Source organism: Lepidochelys kempii, chromosome 3 (assembly GCF_965140265.1).
Source record: "Lepidochelys kempii isolate rLepKem1 chromosome 3, rLepKem1.hap2, whole genome shotgun sequence".
NCBI lineage: Eukaryota > Metazoa > Chordata > Testudines > Cheloniidae > Lepidochelys > Lepidochelys kempii.
This window is the reverse complement of record NC_133258.1, coordinates 73053859-73081637: the sequence shown is the minus strand read 5'-3', so window position 1 is coordinate 73081637 and position 27779 is coordinate 73053859. Positions and strand designations below refer to the sequence as shown.

General features: G+C 37.5%; 1 protein-coding gene across 3 annotated transcripts in view; it reads right to left on the bottom strand.

The window, feature by feature from the left end:
- Nucleotides 1-27779, bottom strand: part of UFL1 (UFM1 specific ligase 1) — a 50832-nt gene that overhangs the window by 8885 nt on the left and 14168 nt on the right. For 2 of the 3 annotated variants that reach the window (XM_073336789.1, XM_073336790.1), the window contains 13 exons: nt 26553-26683; nt 25814-25872; nt 15683-15829; nt 14493-14668; nt 13630-13809; nt 8908-9028; nt 6326-6448; nt 3879-3999; nt 3063-3229; nt 1780-1910; nt 1532-1612; nt 724-809; nt 89-269 (listed from right to left, as the gene is read on the bottom strand). In XM_073336789.1, the coding sequence (XP_073192890.1) occupies nt 89-269; nt 724-809; nt 1532-1612; nt 1780-1910; nt 3063-3229; nt 3879-3999; nt 6326-6448; nt 8908-9028; nt 13630-13809; nt 14493-14668; nt 15683-15829; nt 25814-25872; nt 26553-26683 (1704 nt within the window). The remainder of the gene's footprint in view (nt 1-88; nt 270-723; nt 810-1531; nt 1613-1779; nt 1911-3062; nt 3230-3878; nt 4000-6325; nt 6449-8907; nt 9029-13629; nt 13810-14492; nt 14669-15682; nt 15830-25813; nt 25873-26552; nt 26684-27779) is intronic. The other variant, XM_073336791.1, reaches the window with a different exon arrangement.

Below are 27779 nucleotides of genomic sequence, written 5' to 3'. Positions count from 1 at the left end.
TACACCTAGAACTATTCAGTGCTGGACAGTTCCATGCTTTCCTTAAAACAGTCAGACACTACAGGATGCTATTTCGTAAGTAAGATACCTCTGGGATCTTAGTAGTTAGGAAAGTAATGATTTGTGGTACACATCTTCCTGGTGCATGAAGCATGCACTGTGTTGAAAACTGAAACAACAGGATCGATATCAGGTGTAAAACAAGAGCTGGATCTTCTGTAACTTTCAACTGTTCAATCAGAGCCTGTCTATGCTGAAACAGAATTTGCCTAAGAAAACAAAAAGTGCATAGAGAAAACATTTTTTTTCTGTTTTGTTCTTTATCTGGTTGGAATTTATAATATGTATTTAGATTTGATGGATATTAACTTTTTTCCTCCCAACAGACTGATACTTAGTATTAATGGGTGGCATTTTCAGAAGTGCTCGCCATAGGCCAAGCTCAAAGCTGTTGAAAAATGCCATCCTGAACTTTTAAAATTACATCTCTGTAAAAAATGATATAAAGCAGCCATCTCCACTATCAGAAAAATTAGCTTCAAACTTGGTACGCTCTCTGCGAATTAAATATCTGATGTTTGGAAAGATGCCTAAACTTTGTCTAAAAAGAAGACCCCTGAATTTATCTCCCCCTCCACCCTTTATTTAGCTACATGTTCCACTGCTACCAAGTTAATTATCTAAAATGTGTGCAAATATAATGCTATACAATTTAAAAGTTACCTTTCCTTCTTTTTGTCCCCTTTTTTCACCATGATATCACAAGCATCTGCTGAAGAATCAAGGCACAAAAGAAAGTCTTCTAAACTCTATAAAAAAAAATTAGACCCAGGTATATAGACACTTAATTTGTGCTAGTGGCTAAAAACCCTAGTTTATAGCACATCGTTTTTCCCTGTTCAAAATTATGGCATTCAGATCATAGAGATGTAAAATAATCAACAATGTAAGACAGGGGAAAGGATTCTGTTTAAAATAAAATGTTACTAAACCTTTAAAAAAGTTTATATATTTAAATAGTAAACGGAACAAAATTAAGTAACTGAATGCAATCCATTTCTAATGCTAATACATTGTGGAAAAAAGTATACAATAGGATATCTTCTACAAGGTTTTGCAATATTATCTACTTTTCTTAAGAAAAGATTAGGCAGTAACTGGTTCTTTCCAGTTTTGTTTTACAGCTGCTATAGTCCACAATTTAATGATTATGATGGTTAAATGCCTATAAAGGTAAGGGCTCAAGAATTTTAGGGGGAGAATACATGAAACATTAAGTGTTCTAAATAAAGGTTAAGAAACTGCATTTTTATGTCTACTGCCAACATGATAAATTGAGATTACCCGCTAGCCCCTTAAAAAATGTTTATGGGATGAAGATTTACTTATTCTTATTGATTTACAAGAATTCAGATTGAGGATATTTGTATGCAGCCTTTCCAGCAACAGTAATCACCTATCAGAATCTTTAACTAGCATTACATTAGTAGAATGGATAATCGGAACTCTGGAAGTTTTTGGAGAAATTTACCTTGCCATTCAGAGAAGTATGTAGCTTAGTTAAAGGACCTCTGGTCTCTTCAGGTAATTTACCTAAAATCTTTTTCCTGACCTATTGGAAAAAAAACGTAATATTGTTTTACAAATAAATTTCAGGTTTATCTTCATGTCAATACTTTATAACTGAGAAGCTGTTACAAAGAGTTAGGAAAGAGTATTAATATTGCAATTATTAAAATGAAATTGCCTTAAAGAGGAATAAAAGTGGTATCTACATACCTCACTTGTAATGGCAGTACGATCTTCTGCTGCCATCATTACATCGGCAGCAAGGAAGTTGAAAATAAGATTTGTGATGTCTGTACAAATGGTCTTCAGCATGTGTTTGGCAAGATTAGTTTGTGTTTCATCTGTAAGATATAATTTCTGTAAGTAAAAGCAGAGTAAGAAAGTAACTTATTATGTTGTCTAATCCACCCACATGACAGTTCAGATTTCCCTATAGCAGTGGCTCCCATGCAGTGAGCTAAGGACTACCGATGGTCCACAGAAAGGTAGCTGGACATGTGGTGCAAGCTCTCCTTGTTTCCAGCTGCTTCTATAGGAGTCCAATGTTCCTCACGACAAGCATGAGCCTGGAGGCCTGAAAAATGCAACTGGAATGGAGGAGTCAGAGCAGCTGATACTACTAGGGGATGCAGCTACAGAAGGAGGAGAAGAAACTGGTGCCTGAGGACAGCTCCTGAACCACAAATGAGACTGGAGCTGCCAGCCACCGCACCAGAGAACTATCCCAAAGAGCAGGAGAAAAGGGACTAAAGCAGCAGGGTTCCAGGGACAAGGCAAAGAGGCAGCACCTTCAGAGAACTAAACAGAAAAAACAGGAAGGAGGTGCAGAGATACACATGCAGGATGAAGAGGAACAGATACTAGGGGTAAATGTAATGAAAGACAAAAAGAGACAGTATGATTAATATATGTTACAAAGGCAGACAACTTACTGCTTTAGAGACAGTTAGAAATATTTCATGTTTCCTCTAATGCTACTTTTTACATGTAAGCAAGAACTGTAGTTGCCACAGTGATGCTATGCAAGTGTGAATGGCAAGGGAGACCCTCTAAATTAAGATGTTGCCCATAATGTGAAGAAATTTGAGAAGTGTTGACTACAGTATATTGCCTAGTGGTTTGTTCATCCATGTTTTAAGTGATTCAAGTGATGAGGGTTCTGCTACTTCATTTGGGAGACTATTCCATAATCAAACAAATGTCACAATCAGGATACTTTTCCTCATATTCAGCATAATTTCCCAGTTCTTAGTTTCATCCTCAACTTCCCATAGATACAGATTACATCCTTACAGTACCACCGTAATTCCGCTCCCTCCTTGGCATTTATATCATTTAAATACAACTAGATTTAGCTAAAACAGACTCTACTCAATGACAGCATAGTTCTTCATCCTTAATAATTTGTCACTTTTCTTAATATATTCAAATGTCATCACCTTTCTAGTACTGAGGTGTTCATATTTTTTTTTTTAAGGAAATATTTGTTGTACCTGTAAAATGCTTTGTTCCCTTTTCAAATAATCTGATATTATTGTACAAATTTGAAACCTCTTCCTGCAAATCCTTGATGGTCCGCCTCCTGCTAGCTCCAGACGAAGAAGAGGTTGAAGACACGAATACTGAACGTACCACTTCCTGGTAGCTCTTTGTTAGGGACCTCAGAACAGGAAAAAAAGGAAGATCTTACAACTATTTAAAAAAGTAGGGTTTATCCAAATACATTCATTATTAATGAGAAAGTTGTTATACTCCTGTTCCACATGTAGATTCCAGAATGCGATAAAAGTGTATCTAAAAGTAATAACACGTAAGTGATGATAGATTATTAAAATGTACACATATTATGTATTTCTCATACTTATAGCAACACAATTTGTTATGATATAGTTAAGTCCTTGTCAATGTTTTCAATTTCACAGGCCTATAAAACTTGTCCTAAATCCAAACAAGAGGGGAAAAAAGGGTATAAGATGTCCAGTGACGATGCTATTTATAAACTGTTCCAAATGGCCACTGAACTGATTTCAGATAAGACCGTTAAGATGCACTTAAAATAGTATGGGGTTTTTCCTCACGTCATTCTCACAGTATAGAAGCAGCATTTCCTAGAATGTCGTATCAGCACAGATTTCTGATATACCAGGAGGTTTGCAATATTAGACAGCCACACCAATTAGCAAGCACTACAATTCTGCTCTCACTCTCTCTCAAAAGTACTATTCTTCTAGTCAAAGCAAGCAGGAGGAGATTCATTTAGAATGAATCATTAAACACCTAATTTTACAAAGATGAATTAGTGCTCTTACCGTATTAAATGTTCGGCAAGTTCTGTAATAAGCTCTTCAGGGCAGTCCTGTATATGGCTCCTTAAAACATCTTGAATCTCTTCCTGTGACATGAAAGGAATCTCCAGATGCTTATTCCTACCTGTAATGATCATGAGCATTTTAATGGCAGAACATTGAGATGTTTTTAGTTACAGATACCCTGTGGAACAGGATATTGCAATGTCAGGTAGCTCTAACCCCTAACATGAAATGGATTAGCAGTGAATGCTAAGCCGTATGACTTTTGCTACCGATGCAGTTACAACTGACTGATTTTTCTGTTCGGATGACTTGAAAACTACTACTGTATATTTAATAAATTATCCACAAAAGATAAAAATGTCAGTTCTAGATTTTTCTCATATTTGTTACTTGGAGCAGAGAATTTTTGTTTTAGCACTCAAAAGCAAGACATAAAATGACAGAGCACCCTTTAGGCCAGGTTCTCACCTAAATTTCAAAACACAATGAATGAGTACAAGAAGCATTACGGAGGGAATGGGGGTTTATAGCAATACAATCACATGGATACTCCGCTTATACTTACACATATTTTGGAGGTTTTGTATTTTTTCTTTTTAATTTAGCATTACCTTAATTGTGGACACTGCAGAAGAAATGAGTTTTCAGGGGGATTAAAAGGAGTGCAAGAGAGTGACTTGGAGAAGCAGAGTAGGAAAGGGATTTCATGTGTAAGGTGCAACATAAAGAGAGATGCAGACCTGCTTGAAGAAGAAACAAATGAAGCATCAAGAATGGCAACATTGAGAGTGATGGGGTAGAGGTGATGAAGAAATAAAAGACAAGGTTGGATGAACAGGTGAGGTGGAGCTACTTTTTAAGGACATGGAAGTGAGGAAATGGTTAGACTTGAATTTATATTGGGGTTTTCTGTTAGTCAAGCTGGTTGAGCATCGGAAAAAAAGCTCAGTAAATAAAAGTTTGCCAAACAGCACTCACCAAATGCTATTAAACTCAACACATTTATTACAACATATTAATATACGCAATGATTGATTTTAAACGAAACTATGGAGGCTTATACTTAAAAACCCACCTTGATAGTATTTCACCCAGTAAATGAGCAGTCTGAAGAATTACTGTACTATGGTAGGGGTGGAAAAACTTACTGGCCCTCCAAGCCACATATGACAATCTTCAGAAGTTCGAGAGTCGGAGCACACCTGCCCAGAGCTGGTGCGGCCTGAAGCCCCAAGACCCTCCCTCCTGCTGGACAGAAGTTCCTACCTCACCACTCCACTGCAAGGCAGAGGTCCTGAGCATTCCCCGCCACCCCCACCCCAGTCTGGTAGGTGGAGAATGGGGGAGAAAGGGCGGAGGAGGCTTGCGAACCGCACTTTAATGGTAAAAGAGCCACTTGTGGTTCACGAGCCACAGTTTGCCCACCTCTGCACTATGGCCTGGTTTACATTTAAAAATGATCTAGCTATGTCACTCAGGACTATGAAAATTTCACACCCTGAGTGCCGTATTTAGGTCGATCTAACCCCCTGTGTAGACGCAGCTAAGTTGATGGAAAAATTCTTCCATTAATTGTCTCTTGGAGAGGTGGATTAACTATATTGATAGAAAAACCCCTTTTGCTGATGAAGAGGTGTCTACACTATGGGGCTATAGCGGCACAGATACAGAAGCATTCTAGCAGCTATAATATAAAACATACTTATGTGAACTATCCAAATCTATTGAAATTGCTTTTAGTTACTGTTAGGGATTCAAGAGACTTATACAAGAGAAATTAGCAGGATTAACCATAAAACTTCTGAGAGATTGTTTTCATTCATATTTCAATTATAACAGTCACCTTTAAAAAGTTAGAATTTACCAACATTTATAGCCCAGCAAGTTTCCCCCTTTATTTAGAAAAGAACAGAAGTGTTGTAATTGTGCTCATTTTTCAGTTGCAACCACTATAGGTCACTGAATCAAAGTTAAAACTTTTGGCTGGAAGTTTTCCTTTTTAAGGGAAAAAGGATCAGTTATTTCTAGTCATCACTAGGATTTCCTAATTTAAGCTAGTTAAACCTTGGAATTAGGTAAGAATTGCTGGGTTTATCATACATTATTCAGCAGATATTTAAAGATTAAGTATGATCTGCATCTTGAAATCAAGGTTGTTTATTTTCTATATTTTCTGAATTTAGTAAAAATTCTGCTCTAATTCCCTTTATTTTGATTTCTTTAAGAGTTGCTTACAATGTTCACTATGAATGCTTATTGAAATACCACAATTTATATTGAGATAAATTGTATAAATGAAAATGTAACCTGATCAACACACTAGTATCTTTTGATATTTTATCTGGGCAGATAGCTATAATGGGGAGAAACACAGAAAGACTTATAAAAGCAGAAGATAAAGCATGCCAGTGTAAGTGGATACTGCCTAAAACAAAATTACGAACTTGTGCTACTTGCTTGTGATTCCTCATCACTCTCAGCATCCTTTCTTCCTTTCTTCTTAGTTTTCTTAATCCTGATCTCTCTGGCATTTCCACCACCTCCTCCTCTCACACTTCCACTGCCCTCTGGTGACAAATTATGTGTTTAGTACATAGAGAAGAATTGTCCCTTAATATGATGTTTTTCCAGAGTTATGGTAACAAATGAGGCCAAACTATCTGTTAAAGATACTAGTGAAATAATCTTATCAACCTATCATGAATGGAACCTACATTACATATTGCAGATTATTTAAATATCAAACTGTCACTAAAGAACATGAAAACATACTGATTCACAACTTTTATTAATTGTCACTTCATTAGAAAATTTTATTTTAGTAAACATGTGACTACTCCGCATATCAAATGATATATAACATGTAAACAACATTAGTAAAATAACCGTTCCCGATAGACAACAAAACCAGATACCATTGCTCAAAACACAAGAAAGGTAACCTGATGGCTGAAAATAAGATTTTTATTAATGCAGGTCAATGCTGCTGAACCATTAAACTACTGAACAAAATTTTTGCAGTTGTATTTAACATGTCATTAACATGAATACTCTACATTACGAGGACAGAATCCTGCACTATAAGCATTTACCCAATTGCTGGTAGCACCTCAATTTTCAGTATGTTCCTTTGCCACTGTGTAAGTTCCTCTGCCCTTGTTTCTGCTTCTTTCATTTGCAAAATTTTATTCTGTAATATTTGGATTCCATATAAGAAATAACTTTGAAGTCTTAGGCCTCAAATTTTAATGTAAAAATAATTACATTCTCAAGTGGCTAAACAATGGATTAATTCTACTATTGCTTAACAAAAAACATACAAAGGCAATATTCAAATGCTTGTACCGTACAACTTGCTGGCTATTTATTTAATATGAATTCCCAAGCCCTGCTGCTCAGTCATGTCCTGGGATCATAGTAGCGATACTTGTGATACTTAAACTGTAGGTTAGGAACAGCTGTATATTTGGGTAAGCCCTGGCACCTTGTAACTTCCTAGGAAAAAAACAGGCTTTTCGTAGGTTTATTTGAACTGTGACTCAATTAAGTTGAGCAGGAAACGGTTGTTTAATTAACAGTACAATAAGCAGAAATGATAAAAAGCTTTTTTAAAAGAAGCTCTTTAATGATTTGCATCCTCTCTTTCACACTGTGCATCAGCACACAAAACAAGCTGCTTATATTGTTGACATGTGCAACCAAGATCTGATCTGTGGAGAGCACAAACAAGACAGCATGCAGGCTGTAATTTACAGATGACAGGGTGAATGGGTCGTAAATCCAATGAAAGCCTGGTTAGAGGAACTATAACACTGCACGTTTTTCAGCCTTTTTTTTTTTAAATGGACCTGTAAAAAAACTACCATTACTATTTTATTTGTTATTTTATTTGTTATTATTTTATTTGTTATTTTATTGTCTGTTTTCAGTTTCGATGCAAAGACACACCATGGATATATTTTAGACTTTCATACATATTAAACTGTCCACCATTAAGAGCATCGAAACAGGTGATAAGTGGTATCTGTCATTATTTCCAGTACATGTAACAACACTATCTGGAATCTTAAACCATGGTGATGTGGGTCATCGTCATGCATGCTACATAATGGCCAAAAAGAAAACACCACATCACTGAAGCCAATTTGCCAGGGTGCAAGATATATTATGTATATTTACACACACACACACAGTTTATGCTTATGAAGAGTAAAACACCAGCAAGGCTGGAAGTCATTCTATTTATGACAGTTTCTATTAAAGTTCAGGCTCCTCTCTAACTATACCCTAGAAAGATCTGCTGTCTATTGTGGTGAGAATAAGTTTGGTTTCCATGCCAACTCAGTCCTGATCTCTTTAGAGTAGAAACTAATGTTCTATTTAAAGATACGGTTATACTGTGTATCCAATTAAGCTAAATATATCAGTATTTTGATTCTGTTGCTTGTAATAGGACACAAAACTGCGGGACTGAAACAAATTTCTAAATTACCTTATTAAAGTCTTTAGGACTTATTGCATTATGTTTACCCTGATTAAAGATTACTGAAAACTGTGAAGATTCAGAAGGATTTTATATATATTTACATTCTGGAGCAAATTGAGATCTATTGTAAGAAATTTTATTACTAAATAGAACTATGCATGCTTAGACCCAGTATGAATTTGGCCCAGAACGTATTAAAAACCAACAACCTTGTGAACCTTCAAATAATTATGATCTAGCAGTATAATAGACTCTGACTTTAAAACTCACTCCAGCTTCATCTGAAAGGGTCTGGATTTGATGAGTTTTGGAGTACACTGCAAAGCCCATCAATTTCCCCTGCCATTTGGAAAGTAGGAAGCAGGAGGATGGTGAGTCGGGGTGGGGATTTTTCATTGCTTACTTTTTGACTAACTATCGTCAGTTAGAGGGTTAGGTGAAACCGGTGGAGTTGTAAATGGGAGTACTTTTATAAATAAGTATAGCCAAGGGAAGACAGGTGCTCTTTTATATAAATAAAAATAATTCTGAGTACCTTACCTGTTGCTTTCTTCCTTCTTTCATCCTTTCTGTCTTTTTTGTTAGCAGATGAATTTTCTAAAATAGAAGCTTGTTTCAGATCCTCTTCGGTGAGTAAATTAACAGGGTTATTTTTCATTTCCTGGAATGAAGAGAATTCATTTAATTTCAAAATATAAATGCAGAATGTGACTAATAAAGCACCATTCATGCAGTCTAGATATTTTAAAACATATGGTCTTAATCACAGAATGTGTTCTACATGCAGCACAGGAAAAAAGACACTTATTTTCCTCCTCCAAACCCAACCACCTGTCCTGCAAGCTTAATGTGACAAAGGTAATCAATGAACAACAGAACTGTAAAACAAATAGAGTAAAAAATTCCATTTATTTTACAGTAATGTATTCAGTCAAGAAACGTAAAGACAGTGCGCGTCTCAAATATTTTCATAAATCCTGACGCCTAAACAGTGTTTAAGTATGTCACCTACAACGATTGAAATAGATTGGGTAGAATTACAGCACTGAATTTTGTAACCTAATTCTATTACCAACATTATCTTCCAAAACATAACTCTCCAAAGAATCTGGGGTTCACGGGGGGAGGGGTCTCAGTCACCAGAGGTTTGTGTGTGCATTTTACTGAATCTAAGGTAACAGTGCACGTGAATATCCTGAACTCTTTATATCTGCCTAATAGGTGAGGCTGGTTCCTCATCACAACTTTACACCATGGAAAAAACACATGACATTTCTCTGCCTCCCTAATCCCTGGTTTCTCTTTTTGTAGTTACAAGATCAATGGGAAAACTGGCCTTCTAAACCCTCTCGGTTTAGCTATCCTGCTTTCCACTGCGTTAAGATGGGGGATCTGATACTGCTTGGCACCAGCTGCTCTAAGATTTGCTATAAGAGACACTGGTGAAAGCAGATGGCAGTCCAAGGCACTGAGAGCGGGTGGAGGGAACAAGCAGCCATCCAGCCCAGCAGCTGGGAAGGAGGGCCCCCAGAAGTAAGAGATTAATGGGGGAGGGGAGTATATGCTGGTCCAACAGAGGAGCTGGGAAACTGTTTGGGACTCTTTTACTCAAACTGATTTAAGAATATGGGGATGGTCCTGGACAAATCAAGATGGCTGGAAGGGTTTCAATTTACTCTTGCTTTTCTCTGTGTGGTTAAAATTGCTTATGGAAAAATAAGACCTTACACAAGCAAAACTGAGAACAAACATACTTTTTAAAAATTGGTCAATAAATAGCATGGGAAAATACAAGAAGTTTTTCATCAAGTGAAATTTTCTATTAAACAAACCAGAGTGTTGAAGTAACACGGCAAAAAGTCACTTAAAATTAGGGCTGTCGATTCATTGCAGTTAACTCACATGATTATCTCAAAAAAATCAATCGCGCTTGAAAAAATTAATCACGATTAATCACACTGTTAAATAATAGAATATTAATTGAAATTTATTAAATATTTTGGATGTTTTTCGACATTTTAAAATATATGGATTTCAATTACAACACAGAATACCAAGTGTACAGTGCTCACTTATTATTTTTGATTTTACAGTGCAAATATTTGTAATGATAAAAGAAATAGTATTTTTCCATTCACCTCACACAAGTACTGTACAATTTCTTTATCGTGAAAGTGCAACTTACAAATATAGTATTTTTTGTTACATAATTGCATTAAAAAACAAAACAATGTAAAACTTTAGATCCTACAAGTCCACTCGGTCCTACTTCTTGTGCAGCCAATCGCTGAGAGAAACAAGTTTGTTTACATTTACAGGAGATAACGATGACCACTTCTTAATTACGTCACCTGAAAGTGAGAAAAGGCATTTACATGGCACTTTTGTAGCTGGCGTTGCAAGATATTTATGTGCCAGATGTACTACAGATTCATATAGCTCTTCATGCTTCGGCCATGGTTCCACGTGTCCATGCTGATGACTCTTGTTAAAATATAATGCATTAATTACATTTATGATGGAACTCCTTGATGGAGACTTGTAAGTCTCCTGCTCTGTTTCACCTGCATTTTGCCATATATTTCATGTTATAGTAGTCTCAGCTGATGACCCAGCATATGTTCGTTTTAAGAACACTTTCGCTTGAAATTTGACAAAATGCAAAGAAGATACCAATGTGAAATTTCTAAAGATAACTACAGCACTTGACCCAAGGTTGAAGAATCTGGTGGCATCTGACTCAGGTGATGAAAATGAGCATGCATCAGTCTGCACTGCTTTGGATCATTATTGAGCAGAACCTGTCATCAGCATGGACGCATGTCCCCTGGAATGGTGGTTGAAGCATTACGGGACATATGAATCTTTAGCGCATCTGGCATGTAAATATCTTGTGACGCTGGTTACAACAGTGCCCTGCAAATGCCTGTTCTTACCTTCAGGTGACATTGTAAACAAGAGGGCAGCATTATCTTCTGCAAATATAAACAAACTTGTTTGTCTAAGAGATTGGTTGAACAAGAAGTAGGCATGATTAGACTTGTAGGCTAAAATTTTACATTGTTTTATTTTTAAAAGCAGGTTTTTTTTGTACAAAATTCTACATTTGTAAGTTCAAATTCATGATAAAGAGACTGCGCTACAATACTTGTATTAGGTGAATTGAAAAATATTCTTGTCTTTTACAGTACAAATATTTGTAATAAAAATATAAAGTGAGAACTGCACACTTTGTGTTGTAAGTGAAATCAATATATTTGAAAATGTAGAAAACATCCAAAAATATTTAAATAAATGGTATTCTATTATTGTTTAATTGCGCAATTAATCGTGAGATTAATTTTTGTAATTGCTTGTCAGCCCTACTTAAAATCATCTCTTTATTATTGTATAAGATACTTAGAAATTTCCCAGATAAATCATTCACTAAATCAGCCTTGGTCAACACCTTTTGATTTCCCTGATCTTAAAATATCAGATAATACCTAGATTCCTAGTTCTGCTAGTGTAAGTGTGCATAAAAGTATTTCTCAAATTTGTTGTAATAAAAACAAATCAATTACTGACCCTGAAACACTGTGAAAATATAGTTTTCAGATTTTTCTTGTATTTCCTCAACTTATTAATAAGGACACACTTGAATTTCTAAACAAAGGAAGTGGTCATTTTCCTTTATTTATAAACCATATAAATTTCAACAAAAACTAAAATAGGGCCTGATCCCACATACCAGTTTTATGCCAGTGATTTCAATGAAGTTCTCATTTACTCTGGATGTGGGTGATATCAGAATAAGGCTGAGGCTGTAAAACATGCTGAGATGTACAGTGCAGCTGTGCAACTTTGATGTCTATGGACTGATCTGATAGACGCTTTAAATCAGGTTGAGTAACAGATCTTTCAACTTATCCTTACAAAAAGTTCAATAATGAATGATAAATATAAAATTATCTAGTGCTTTAGGAACATGTGGTCAAGATCAGAAAACTGGCTATGTAAAAATGGCACCTTCAGTTGCCGAGATTTCCTTCAGCATGTATTCTTAATCATATCAACTTAATTTACCACTTAGGACTTCAGGGAGAGCTGTACAAATGCATCCAACAATAGAACTTGGTCCTAAAATAAATTTTCCTCATGTCATTACTTCAGATCTCAAAATTAGCCAGATGCTTTACTGACAACATCAACAGAACTTAATTAAATTCTCTATACTGGTGATATGTTAGGTAGAAAGAACACACTCTCAGATCTGAAGCTTGAGAGAGAGAGAGCATTGGAGAAAACATTTTTACTTTACACAAGATTTGCTTTGAAGACAATAACACACACACATGGAATCGGATGATGCCATTTTTACACGAATAAGTTTTCGGACCTAAATCACAAGAAATATAAAGGATAAAAAACTGCAGACTAGGAAATTCATATACACACATCCAGATATACAGGACTGTCATAAATATAAAGGGAAGGGTAAACCCCTTTAAAATCCCTCCTGGACAGAGGAAAAATCCTCTCACCTGTAAAGGGTTAAGAAGCTAAGGTAACCTCCCTGGCACCTGACCAAAATGACCAATGAGGAGACAAGATAATTTCAAAAGCTGGGAGGAGGGAGAAAAACAAAGGGTCTGTGTCTGTCTGTATGATGCTTTTGCCGGGGACAGAACAGGAATGGAGTCTTAGAACTTTTAGTAAGTAATCTAGCTAGGTACGTGTTAGATTAAGATTTCTTTAAATGGCTGAGAAAAGAACTGTGCTGAATAGAATGACTATTCCTGTCTGTGTGTCTTTTTTGTAACTTAAGGTTTTGCCTAGAGGGATTCTCTATGTTTTAAATCTAGTTACCCTGTAGGGCATCTACCATCCTGATTTTACAGAGGGGATTCCTTTACTTCTATTAAAAGTCTTCTTGTAAGAAAACTGAATGCTTTTTCATTGTTCTAAGATCCAAGGGTTTGGGTCTCTGGTCACCTATGCAAATTGGTGAGGATTTTTACCAAACCTTCCCCAGGAAGTGGGGTGCAAGGGTTGGGAGGATTTGGGGGGAAAAGATGTGTCTAAACTACGTTTCCCAGTAAACCCAGATAAAGTTTGGAGGTGGCAGTGGAAATCCAAGGGCAAAGGGTAAAATTAAATTTGTACCTTGGGGAAGTTTTAACTTAAGCTGGTAAAAGTAAGCTTAGGAGGTTTTCATGCAGGTCCCCACGTCTGTATCCTAGAGTTCAGAGTGGGGAAGGAACCTTGACAAGGACAATATACCTTTTCAGCTTTGTGGTGCATCAGCTCCGTGAACAGATCAGTACAACTGTTTATAAATTTCTCGCTGACTACAATAGTGTCACTGAAGATTATAGTTGACAAATGTTTGTTGAAAGATCTCATCACTTGCTGAAGCAAAATTCCAGAATCTTCTATGGATAATGAACTGGGCAGAAGAGTCTAAGATTAAAAAACAAAATCATTTATATCTACTGCACATAATATTACATTTTGAAGAACAGAAAAGGCCACTTTTACATGTATTAGGAGGAATTACAAATATATGGTAACAGTTTAAAATATACTGTGCTAAATCTGAGCTAGATGTGTCCTTCTATTTTAAATGGATCTTTAATCATGAAAGATCCCAAAGTGGTTTAGGAACACTAATTAATTTCACCCAGCAATGATATACAGCTGCCTCTGTAATGGAAGACGGCAACTAAAAAGTGCATCCCAATAGACTAGGACAGAAAATAAGGCAGCATATTATTGCTAAAATAAGAATTTAGCTAGAACACAATGTCTAACATCCCCTTATTTTGGTGAAAAGTATAACAAACAGTCTGTTTTAAAAATCTCATCTGACAAATGGCACCTCCAGAAGTAAAGTGTTCCCTAATACAATACTGGAGCAATGGCTCTGTACTGATTAAGAAAAATGAGTTTGCCTTAGAAGTCTACCAACAAAGCCTGACTGAGCTTCAGGCAAGTTTAAGATGGTGAAGCAGCAGTTGTGTGTTTCCCTGGTTATTAGATCTAAGTGACTTGAAAATTCTGCTTTAAAGTAACATTATTGGATAACATCGGACAAAAAACGGAAGAAATACATTCCACTGGGGGGTGGAGGGGGGGAAGCATACCGCTATATCCACCCACGTTCCAGAGCTGATGGCTTCATCGACCGAAGCCTCTACCTGATCCACAATTTCCTGACCAACACAGGCTGCTTTCAGAAATAGGAGTTTTGTGGACTTGTATCTTTTCTTTATGTAGTTCACAGGGTCTGGGATGCCAAGTCTGGACAACGCATCAAATTCTGTAAAACCGTAAAAAGTTTGTTAAGTTTTACCCATTCATTGGGCCTTCAAGAAATCAACATTTCCAAGAACAAATACACACACAGAGAAGATACTAAACTCTTGAAGAGACAACAGTGCCTCATGAAAAAAACATTGTACTTAGAAACTATTCCACTGATTGGATGCCCATGAACCCCAGTAATACAATTTCAAACCTTACTTTGTACATGTAAGGAGAGTATCTGAGAAATGTAACCTAAACATAAGTAGCATATAGGCTAAGTCTACTCAGCCAGGGTGAAAAATACCCATGCTGCCACAACTCATTCAATTTAAAGGTATAAAAGCTGGTCAGTTTTCATTCTGCAGCTTCTTTTTCTTTTTCGTATATCTGCTGCGGCAGAGGCATTGGGGTAATCTTTCTGCAGACCTAGATGCACTGGTTTACACTTGATCCACATTTGTGTCATCAGAACAACAGAAGTGTCATCAACTATCCTCCTGATAAATAAAGATACATTTACAGGGTATCTGTTGGCGTTTAAAACATTCAAAGCGTTCGCTCATAATTAAAGTAATGTGCAGGACTTTAGCTCAACTACGCTTTCTATGTGGGAAAGTACAAACACAGTGAGGGAGGAATAGCTCAGTGGTTTGAGCATTGGCCTGCTAAACCCACGGTTGTGAGTTCAATCCTTAAGGGGGCCATTTAGGGATCTGGGGCAAAAAATTGAGGATTGGTCCTGCTTTGAGCAGGGGGTTAGACAAGATGATCTCTTGAGGTCCCTTCCAACCCTGATATTCTGTGATGAAGAACAGCTTGCAAATCTAGGCACTGCAATTATGCAGATATATACTGTATGCATGTATTTTGGAAGACAGTAACAAGCCTTTACCAAAGAAATACCAACTACAGTAGTAGCACTTCAATTATTCTTATAAGTCTCAGACACTGGATTCACTTGGCTCTTTTAGTTACCTAGATCAATTTCCAAAAAGACCTTTTATTCATAAAGAATAAGATCAGTTACCTAGGTAACCATTTTGCTTGAAAAAGGAGTCCACCCAGTTGCTCTGTGTTCTGGCATAGATGTCTGGAACAAACACAGCCTTATCCTGCCTCCCACCAACCACTGTGCCTTTTAGACGTCCAGTGTTAACTAGTTCTTCTAACACAGCTGAAAGAATAAAATAAATGAAGCAACAGTTTCAGTAAAATACATACATCAAAAATTTTGGAATTATTTCCCTCCTATTTTCATTCTCTCTTCTTGTATTTCCGCCCCGCCTCTTTTTACTACCAGTTGCTAACTGAAAGAAACCAATCACAAAACTACTGGTACTTGTTTTAGTGAAGCAATTCTAAGCTCCCACAATTTTTAATTCTGATAATTTCCTGCCAAATATACAGTTCCAAGGGAGAAAGCTGCTGTGACAGTATAAGACTACTTTTTTATTGAAAACATACCTAGAAAGTTGGTCACAATGCTGCTCTTCCCTAGTAGCAAATGAAATACATTATGATTTTATTAACTTCCCATTGGATGGGTGTTAACTTTTCAGAACCAAGGCTGAAAATGTTGTGATCTTAACATTTTAAAATCATGGCAAGAATGGATGCCTATAACAAGTCAGATGCGAAAGCCTGTCCCCCTGTTGGTGACTATACCTGATCTTCAAAAGTTCCAATTAACCCCTTGACACCAAGAATCAGCAGCCCACTGATAGGAATACACACTGCTGGCAAAGGACACATTGGCAACCACTGGTACTAAATTATTATGGCCAATTTAACACAAAACATATTATTTTCAATTTATTCAATTGAAGGTTCAGGTCCCATAATCCTTCTGCATTCTGTTACTGCTCCCTTTACAAGCCATAGCTTATATAAAACTCTATAAATGAAGGAGGCATCAAGCTCTGCTACTTTTTATGGTCCTATTGCTGGGATTCTCAAACTTTATTGCACCGCGACCTCCCTCTGACAACAAAAATTACTACATGACCCCGGGGGGGGGGGAGGGAACAAAGCCTGAGACTGCCCAAGCCCCACTGCCCCAGGCCGAGGTGGGGGGCCAAAGCAGAAGCTCAAGGGCTTCAGCCCCAGGTGGGGGAAACTGTTACCTGAGCCCTGCCACCCAGGGTTGAAGTCCTTGGGATTTGGCTTCAGCCCCAAGTGGTAAAGTTTGGGCTTTGGCCCCCAGCAAGTCTAATGCCAGCCCTGACGACCCCATTAAAACAAGGTTGCAACTGACGTTGGGGGTCCTGACCCACAGCGTGAGAACCACTGTTCTAATGGAATTTTTTATCCTAGGTTTTTGTTTTACAGAATGTGTTGAGTTCTTCATTAAAGAAAAGACAGATTAGCCATGGGTTTATCCCTGGAGTAAAACACGAAGTGGGAACACATATCACAGCTCTTCCTTCATTAACTGGCTAACAAGAATGGGAACAGAAAGCAAGGGGAACACAACCAGAAAGAAACAGAGAGACCCTTCCCTATGGCAAAAACCCACTAAATCTAAGTCATGACTAGAGAATTTGTGACAGGAGCTCTACAATACAGAAATGGACAGGCGAGCAAACAGGTGATAAATTACTTTTCCCCTTCCATCCAAAAAAAGGATAAACAAGTGATGTGTATCATCCTCAGGACTGAAACAGAAAAGAGGGCTGGGGGACACAATATAGAAACTGCCATCTGAGAAAGTCGTCATCATGCAACTACTCATGGTATGCCCATCTCAACAGTATAAGCTACGGGTGTGTGGCCATGCGAACTGAATCTCTCAGGATGGGACAATAAAATATTAGGGGCAGTGATAAACACTGCCAAAGTGGGAACTATAGCATCTTGAAATTTAGGGCTTGTGAACCTGGCAAAATTGACTGGAATAGCTATTGCAGAATAACCTAGTTTGCAACAGCTATGTGGGAGTAACTCCCTATGTGGACACCGTTATTCTGAAATACGAGTGCCCACATGGGATATTATTCTGAAGTAGCTTGCACTTTAAATTCACACCCTATTATATTCCAGAATAACTTCCCTATTTACACAAGACCATATACACAACCAGCTAGGACTGCGACGAATAAAGCTAAGCAACTGGTAGCAACAGTGGAAAATTTTCGTAGGAAAAAAACAAAAATAGTTTTGGCCAGTCTAGGCTGTTTTCCATACTGGTGTAGGGACAAACCATTTTCAGCAATGGTTCAATTACCTAGCCTAGACAGCGCTTAACAGGCAACTTCGGAAGATTATAAAAAAAGTAAGTACTTATAACAACATGAAAAACAGAAGTTTACACTATCTACTTTTGAAAACAAACTCTACATACCCATACTACCTAACATACAGAAACAATACAGCATATTGAATGTGCACTGCATTGATTTTATTACTCATTTTACATTCTCAATCTTACTTCCATTCAAAGTTCATGGAAAAAAGATTTATAAGATTTTGACACAAAAATTAAAATATAGCCAAACTAGAAGTATTATTATTGGTAGAGCACCAACAGTGTGCCAGGTGCTTTACAGACAGGCGTGGAAGTGAAGCTCTCAAAATAGATGTAAAAATTACTGGTTAAAAATGATATTTCTAAAATTACAAGATTCCTACAGGACAAGCACTGTGCCTTTACAGGAGATTTTACAGCACAAAAGAGCCTTCATCCTATTTGGACCCTTTGGATGCTAGAACAACAAAAACAATGAAATATTTACAAAAGAGTTTTAAATAAAAGTGAAAATAATTTAGGTCCCATAAGATCTTATCCAAAGACCACTGATGTTAATGAGAGTTTTTCCATGGACTGCAATGGTCTTTCGATTAGGGCTACAGTGCTCAGAAGTGAGGGAACATGATGCTTTCTATTAAGTTTTGTAAATTTATTACTTCCTTAACTGAAACTATTTTACATTTCTAAATATAAGCATTCTTATTATAAACAGCCTGATGTCATCTTAAGGTGAACAATGGCATGGCAATATTATAGGATCAAAGATGGTTATTTTCATTATTTAATACTTTAATGTCTGCTGGACTAATTGTTAAATGGGGAATTATACAACTTATTCACCAGACTTAGAAACATGAAGGAAATTTCTAAAGGATTTTTAATGAAAGAAGCCAGGAAATTTAAAAACATCAAGCTTTTAAAGTTTATATTGCTACAGGTACCACATATAAATAAAAGTAATTAAACTATACATAAACTGATTAAAATAGATATAATTAAGTATAATTATAATATATGGTCATATTTAGGGCTGTCAAGCTATTAAAAAAATTAATCGCGATTATTCGCAAGGGTAAACATTAGTAATACCATTTATTTAAAATTTTTTGAGGTTTTCTACATTTTAAATATATTGATTTCAATTACAACATGGAATACAAAGTGTACAGTGCTCACTTTATATTTATTTTTTTACAAGTATTTGCACTGTAATAAAACAAAAGAAATAATATTTTTCAATTCACTTAATACAAGTACTGTAGTGCAATCTCGATCATGAAAGCAGAACTTATGAATATAGAATTATGCACAAAAACAGCATTAAAACACAAAAAGTAAAATTTTAGAGCTTGCAAGTCCACTCAGTCCTACTTCCTATTCAGCCAATCGCTCAGACAAACAAGTTTGTTTACATTTGCAGGCGGTAATGCTGCCTGGTTCTTGTTTACAAGGTCATCTGAAAGTGAGAACAGGCTCTCTCATAGCACTGTTGTAGCCCGCATCACAAGAAATTTACATGCCAGATGCGCTAAAGATTCATACGTCCCTTCATGCTTCAGCCTACCATTCCACAGGACATGTGTCCATGCTGAGGACAGGTTCTGCTCAACAACCACCCAAAGCAGTGAGGATCAACACATGTGAATTTTCATCATTTGAGTCAGATGCCACCAGCAGAAGGTTGATTTTCTTTTTAGGTGGTTTGGATTCTGTAGTTTCCTTGTGTTGCTCTTTTAAGACTTCTGAAAGCATGCTCCCTATCTCGTCCCTCTCAGATTTTGGAAGGCACTTCAGATTCTTAAACCTTGGGTTGTATGCTGTAGCTGTCTTTAGAAATCTCACATTGGTACCTTCTTTGCGTTTTGTCAAATCTGCAGTGGAAGTGTTCTTAAAATGAACAACATGTGTTCGGTCATCATCTGAGATTGCTATAACATGAAATATATGGCAGAATGCGGATACAACAGAACAGGGGACATACAATTATCCCTCAAGGAGTTCAGCTCCAAATATAATTAATGCATTTTTTTTAACGAGCGTCATCAGCATGGAAGCATGTCCTCTGGAATGGTGGCCGAAGCATGAAGGGGCATACAAATGTTTAGCATATCTGGCAAGTAAATACCTTGCAATGCCAGCTACAAAAGTGTCAGGCAAATGCCTGTTCTCACTTTCTGGTGAAACTGTAAATAAGAAGAGGGCGGCATTACTTCCTGTAAATGTAAACAAACTTGTTTGTCTTAGCGATTGGCTGAACAAGAGGTAGGACTGAGTGGACTTGTAGGCTCTAAAGTTTTACATTGTTTTATTTTTGAGTGCAGTTATGCAAAAAACGTACATTTGTAAGTTGCACTTTCATGATAAAGAGATTGCACTGCAGCACTTGTATGAGGTAAACAAAAAATAGTATTTTTCAGTTCATCATTTTACAGTGAAAATATTTGTAATCAAAATATACACTTCGATTTCAATTACTACAGAAAATACAAGATATATATGAAAATATAGAAAAACATCCAAAATATTTAATAAATTTCAATTGGTATTCTATTGTTTAACAGTGCAATTAAAACTGCGATTAATTTTTTTGAGTTAATCATGTGAATTAACTGCGATTAATTGACAGCCCTAATCACTGATACAGCCTGTATTTATACTAAATTTGGAAAATATTTTCAAGTACTCAAACATTTGTGAAACTGAAATTATATTCAGAAAATGGACAACATTAAAGAAAAAGCTTTTATTTTTAAAGTTTACAAGAAATTATCAAAATGAATAAAACGCTCTTTGAAATTCATGAAAATGAGCCAAGAAACAGAGTATAGGAAGGAACATTGGAACAACATGAAGAACAAACGCTGCTCACTGAACAAAGAGAGAAGCAGCAACAAACTCGGTTAGCCCCAGTGTTGATCTGCAGGTGGCTGTCAGAAGCAAAAATCAAACTTTAGTGGCTAAAAAGTCTTGCTAAGTATTATATGAGGAATTATTGAAATCAATTTTACATACATAATGAAATTGCATTGGACACAAATATTATTGCAACATAACGTTTAACAGATTTTCCTGCTTAACTCTGCATAGATGGACAATGCATTCCTGGACAGCATATATACATTGACTATGTTAAAACAGAGATTGTGGGATTTAATTTGAATTTAAGATTTTTAATTTTTATTAATCTGCCTCCTTCAAACCACTTTGGGTCAGTTGGTGGGCTAAAAAGCCACATAGATTTAAAGTGAATAATAGCTGAGGGGCTTCTTTAAGCAACTGAACTAAAGGTCTCTTCCAGTACAGAATTTGAAAGATCACTTACACCTTTTTCCAATTATAATTTTTTCCCTCACTATGATAATCTAAACAGGATTTACCTGCCACAGTTCAGGGAAACTGCACCTGTATTCCCACACTATGCTCCACCAAGGGCACCTACTCTCAGGCTCACAGCTCCCCAGCCATCATCTCTTACGTGCAGAGACACACATCTCACTCCCTCCTGATGGAGGTGTTTCCAGGCTTCACAGTTCCTTGTCTATAATGTGAATTCCCCAGCAAGTCAGACTGCTTAAGCAGGCCTGCTTTGCTTTTCTTCCCAGAATCAACGAACAGTGTAATTGCTCACAGTTTTTAAACATTTATTCTTAAAGTTAATGCGTTAGAGAAAACATACGAAAACAATAAAAGAACCTACACACACACACACCAAGAAGTTTACCAGAGATCACCCCAACTCTAACAAGGACTCTGGTACCAGTCAGTCCTTCATCCCCCATCAAGGGCGCTTTCTGTGGTTACAAGTTTATAATCGCCTTGGCTCAGAACCAGCACCCCCTTGAATCTAAGTGTCCTTCCTCTATACAGTTTGGGCTTCTGATCTTGTCTTCATGTTAAAAGCTAATTAATCAGCAAAGGTCCCCTCCTCAGGGCAAAGCTTCCAAAGGCTGAGCTCTTGCATAACTGAAAGGAGTATAATTGCATACACCTGCCCCTAGAAATTTCCTGGGAAACCCACAACTTTTAAAATTCATTCTTTTCTGGTACATTGTTTCAAATAGTCCTCTGAAGAACATAACACTTCCAAGGGCTTACATTAGTCATGTCTCCCCCCATAGAAGTTACATACATCCCACTATAATACATAAACATTTTTATTTTTAATACAATGAACTCCTAAATACTTCAATGTAATTCAAAAAGGTTTGTTCAGGATATTGCAGGACACTGCCACATCTCTCACATTACCTACTTTTGAACTTTGCCCTTTGCCACCAATAAACTACCTGGATTACCTAGGATAATTAGATAGTTCCAAAATGAATAGGTGGAGCCTAATTAGTTTCTCTTTTTGCTTGCCTAGAGGAGAGAGTGTATCCTACAGTCTGACTGTAACAGAAGATACAATCCTCTGTTGGAGAACTCTCAAAAAGGACACAACTGAAGAAACAAATTAAACTAAACACTGTTTATTGTTTTTCTTAATTTCTTTATAGACTAATTATATAACCGAGTTCTCTTGCTTGTATAACTTATGACATCTTTATTATTCATGGGGGAATTCTGTACCACCACGCAATGCAGAATTTGTGCAAAATTAATGTTATGTGCAGAATTTCACTTTCCCTTGCAGAACTGGTGCTGCAGAGCTGCTGGCCAGCACTAGGGGCCACGAGACCCAGCAAAGCCCTGCTCTGCAGCTCACAAATACAGGACACTGCTGGGGAGGGAGGAGGGACAGGGAGAAAGAGTTCCAGGCACCTGCAGTTTCCAGCACATTGTGAAGGAAGAAGGCAGTGTGTAGGAAACTCCATACAAGCCCAGGACCCAGCATCAGGCTGTTTCTCTTTCTAGATCCCTGGGTTCTGGGGTCAAAGGGATACAGCTAGGGGGACACCCCACCGCAGGGCACTGGGGGATAGGAGATGCGGGTGAATGGGCTAGGGGCACACCCCACAGCTGTAGCGTTGGGGGCTGCCCCACGGTAGGGCTCTGGATTGGGAGGTGCCCTGCGGCTGGGCTCTGGGGGGTAGGAGGTGTGGTGTCTGGGCTAGGGAGGCATCCTGCAGCTGGGGTCTGATGGGGAGGGGGTGTGGGTGTCTGAGACCAAAGGGGCAGAGTTTTCCCCCCAAGATGTGCCTAGCTGACACATGTGACACACCCAGACTGAGGCACCCAACAAAAGTCTAACAGAAGCAGGAACTGGATTGTCATAGGAGTTTCTTTAACTCTCTGCTCCTCAGGGAAACTTTTTGTTGTCTGTGTTGTTAGACATACTTGCTGACAAGTATTTTGAAATAAATTACTAAATTAATTGAAAATGGTGTAATTATATTGTGTTATTCTGACAAATAAAATATGCATAATTTTAAAATATTGCACACAGAATTTTTAGGCACAGAATTGCCCCAGAAGTACCTTATGTATGATAAGAATCCTCATGAGGCAACACTGTCAAATTTCTGAATTATATCACAAGAAATAATGATTAATTCAGCCTCTTTCTTTCTCAGTCTAGACCAGGGGTTCTCAAACTGGGGGTTGGGACCCCTCGGGGGTTGCGAGGTTATTACATGGGGAGTCACAAGCTGTCAGCCTCCACCCCAAACCATGCTTTGCATCCAGCATTTATAATGGTGTTAAATATATTTTTAAAAGTTTTTAATTTATAAGGAGGGGTCACACTCAGAGGCTTGCTATTTGAAAGGGGTCACCAGTACAAAAGTATGAGAACCACTGGTCTAGACAGAAGCCTTAGCAATTTGGGGATAAAATTACTTGGGCTTGGTACCCTAATTCCTGCATTAAGATACCACTTTGATCTCCACACAGGTATGAAGACAAAGTCCCTGCTCCAAATCTGCAAAGGGAACTACACAGGTCAAGCTCTGGGCCCACAGGTTCTCATTGCAGAACTGGGGCCTAAAAAGACAGCATTCAAAGTAAAAGGAAATGGAAGGCAATGAACAAGTAGAATAACTAAATGAAGTTAAGCTCATGGCTTTCTAATGCTATTTATAAATACCCTCTCCCCCCCCCATTTTTCAGTACATTTAGTGTGCATCACTAGAGTTAGAGCTGCTCATTTTCGGTTGTGGCTGGGCTACAGTAAAGGGAAGGGTAAACCCCTTTGAAATCCCTCCTGGCCAGGGGAAAGCTCCTCTCACCTGTAAAGGGTTAAGAAGCTAAAGGTAACCTCGCTGGCACCTGACCAAAATGACCAATGAGGAGACAAGATACTTTCAAAAGCTGGGAGGAGGGAGAGAAACAAAGGGTCTGTGTGTCTGTCTATATGCTGGTTTTCTGCCGGGGATAGACCAGGAATGGAGTCTTAGAACTTTTAGTAAGTAATCTAGCTAGGCATGTGTTAGATTATGATTTCTTTAAATGGCTGAGAAAATAATTGTGCTGAATAGAATAACTATTTCTGTCTGTGTATCTTTTTTGTAACTTAAGGTTTTGCCTAGAGGGGTTCTCTATGTTTTTGAATCTAATTACCCTGTAAGATATCTACCATCCTGATTTTACAGGGGGGATTTCTTTATTTCTATTTACTTCTATTTTTATTAAAAGTCTTCTTGTAAGAAAACTGAATGCTTTTTCATTGTTCTCAGATCCAAGGGTTTGGGTCTGTGGTCACCTACGCAAATTGGTGAGGCTTTTTATCCAACATTTCCCAGGAAAGGGGGGTGCAAGTGTTGGGAGGATTGTTCATTGTTCTTAAGATCCAAGGGTCTGGGTCTGTAGTCACCTAGGCAAATTGGTGAGGCTTTTTACCAAACCTTGTCCAGGAAGTGGGGTGCAAGGTTTTGGGAAGTATTTTGGGGGGAAAGACACGTCCAAACAGCTCTTCCCCAGTAACCAGTATTAGTTTGGTGGTGGTAGCGGCCAATCCAAGGACAAAGGGTGGAATATTTTGTACCTTGGGGAAGTTTTGACCTAAGCTGGTAAAGATAAGCTTAGGAGGTTTTTCATGCAGGTCCCCACATCTGTACCCTAGAGTTCAGAGTGGGGGGAGGAACCTTGACAGGCTTGTTTAGTTTTAAGGAAAGAGAGTGGAAGAATCCTGGGGTCAGGGTCAGCGAGAGGATTGCAGGCATAAGGGAATTAGATTCAGATGCCAGTGGGAGAGCCTAAAGGAGCAGTTAACCATGTAGAATGAAAGAAGAAAGGGAAGACAGGAACATTAATAGAACAAAGTCATGTGAGGCCCTGAAGGCAAAGAAAAGGAGATTAACTTTTATATAAGAGATGAGAAGCCCGCAAATGAACATAGGAGGACGTGGTCAGTCCACAGACAAGACACATGATCTTTGAGGTAGCATTTTGTATAGAATAGAGGAGACATGAGAGCTGGATAGTCAAAGAGTTGCAATAGTTGAGGTGAGAGCAAATCAAGGACTACAAAAGGAAATCTTCATGGATTGTAATTTTGTAAGGCTTTTTTAAATAAAAGAAAAAATAAACAAATAAGCGTGCGATTTATCTCCCAGATTACTAAGACCTCTAGTTATGAGCATAACAAAAACTCTGCCTCAGCAATATCAAAATAAAGTCAATAAGTAAAAATCCTATGCAGTTAAAGTCATTCAGCTATGTGAAATCTGTGTCCTTTTGCATGCTCCATTGATAAAAATACCAGAGCACATAATGAAACAGAAGACAAAAATGAACATTGCACTTCTTGCATCATTCCACTCCCTTAGAGGTATTCCATCAATGATCTTTCATTGCTGCAGATATAGACATTTTTCTGAGCTGTAGACAGCACAAGAAGTCTACTACTTGTTAAACTAGAAAGGAGACTTATTGCTATTTATTTCAAAAACAATACTAAAAGGTTTAATTGAAATGATTAATTCCAACAATAAAGAATCTAAATACATGAAACAAAATCTGAAACAAACTCACAGTAAAGCAGTTGTTCCTGGAATCCATACCGAGTGATCAAGTTAGTTACAGGAGTAGGCCTATAAAGAATAAAAAGGATAAACATGGAAACAGACCTGGAGACTCCCAAATTGAAGTAGAATCTACAAACAAGTACCTCTGGACTTTCCCCCCCAAGAAAGGAATATTCTGAAAAACCGATCAAGTGTATTAGCCAGACTGTTTAATAAATTCATATTGGTTTAAAACTGTATTAGTACTACTGTAAATATCACACACACACACACAAACAAACTTCTGCTAACTAAGTTCATGCTCAAGATAGAGCATTAAGATAGCTATTGAACGGATACCCAAATTTCTGAAAAATGAAGTGTGGTTGGTGGATATTAATCTGTAATTATGTCAGTGAGGGGACACTTTCCAGAAAATTAAGAATTCACAGTGAATTCATGACCAGCAGTGTTAGCCAGTTTTTCAAAATATTTTCCCATTGTAATTTAGCTAACTAGTCTTCCCTTTTCTAGCGATAAGCCTTTCCTCTTGCTCAAGTACCTTTGTACGTCAGCAGAGGACTGGGCTCACTTTACATGTTTCTCCAAAAAAGTACACAAAATTCTCTCACTGTAAAATGAATTGTAACTGCAAAAGTCTCATACATATGCCTTTATTTTCTTTTTTGTATATTACAAATAAATCAGATGCATAAATAATGCTGTAAATCACATTTCTACATATAGATATTTGTGTTAGGGCTTACCTAGTAATTGCACTGAACAGACCACGAATGCGTGCTCGATGCCGGGCTACAAATGCCTCCGTAAAAATCACTCCTTTGTTGTCCTGATCTATCTGGCCATGAATAATTCTACCAAGACGGGGGGACAATGCCTGTGAACAGAAGTTATGATAAATGCTGGGACGAGAGTTTACAGTTACACAGCAAAGAAGAAAATATATTTAAACTGTAGATTAGAAAGTTAATTTGTCGAAATAATCAACATATTCAGAAATAAGAATGTATTTAAAATGGTAATAATTACTGAAGAATATTAAGATACTATAAAAAACACACAGATTGCATGTGTGAGGTCACGCTATTTTGACCCAACTGCAATCGCCAGGTTAAAGTAGCTTTCTCAATAATACATACAATGACCTGAATTATTTAATGACTATTCCCTCTCCCACACATATTACAATCTTTACAGGTGAATGAAGAACGACCACATTGTGAAAGAAACTCATTTGGCCTTGGATTTCTAAGGTTGCACGTTCATGTTAAATCCTTTGTGTCTGTGACAAAGGAAGTCCCTGAACCACTCTTCTGAGATGTCAGAGTATAAGTTAACAGCAAGAAATAAAAAACCCCTGACAAAAGAAAAAAGAGATTGGAATCTGCATTCAAATTAGTAACTTAAAACATTCAGATTGTCTGGGACAAAAAAAGAAAGAAACTGTGTATATATTCTGGACAATGTGTTTAGAAGATGATCATGCCAGAGACATTAAAGCCAGAAGGGACCATTAGAATCATAGAATATCAGGGTTGGAAGGGACCTCAGGAGGTCATCTAGTCCAACCCCCTGCTCAAAGCAGGACCAATCCCCAACTAAATCATCCCAGCCAGGGCTTTGTCAAGCCTGACCTTAAAAACCTCTCAGGAAGGAGATTCTACCACCTCCCTAGGTAATGCATTCCAGTGTTTCACCACCCTCCTAATGAAAAAGTTTTTGCTAATATCCAACCTAAACCTCCCCCTCTGCAACTTGAGACCATTACTCCTTGTCCTGTCATCTTCTACCACTGAGAATAGTCTAGAACCATCCTCTTTGGAACCACCTCTCAGGTAGTTGAAAGCAGCTATCAAATCCCCCCTCATTCTTCTCTTCTGCAGACTAAACAATCCCAGTTCCCTCAGCCTCTCCTCATAAGTCATGTGTTCCAGACTCCTAATCATTTTTGTTGCCCTTCGCTGGACTCTCTC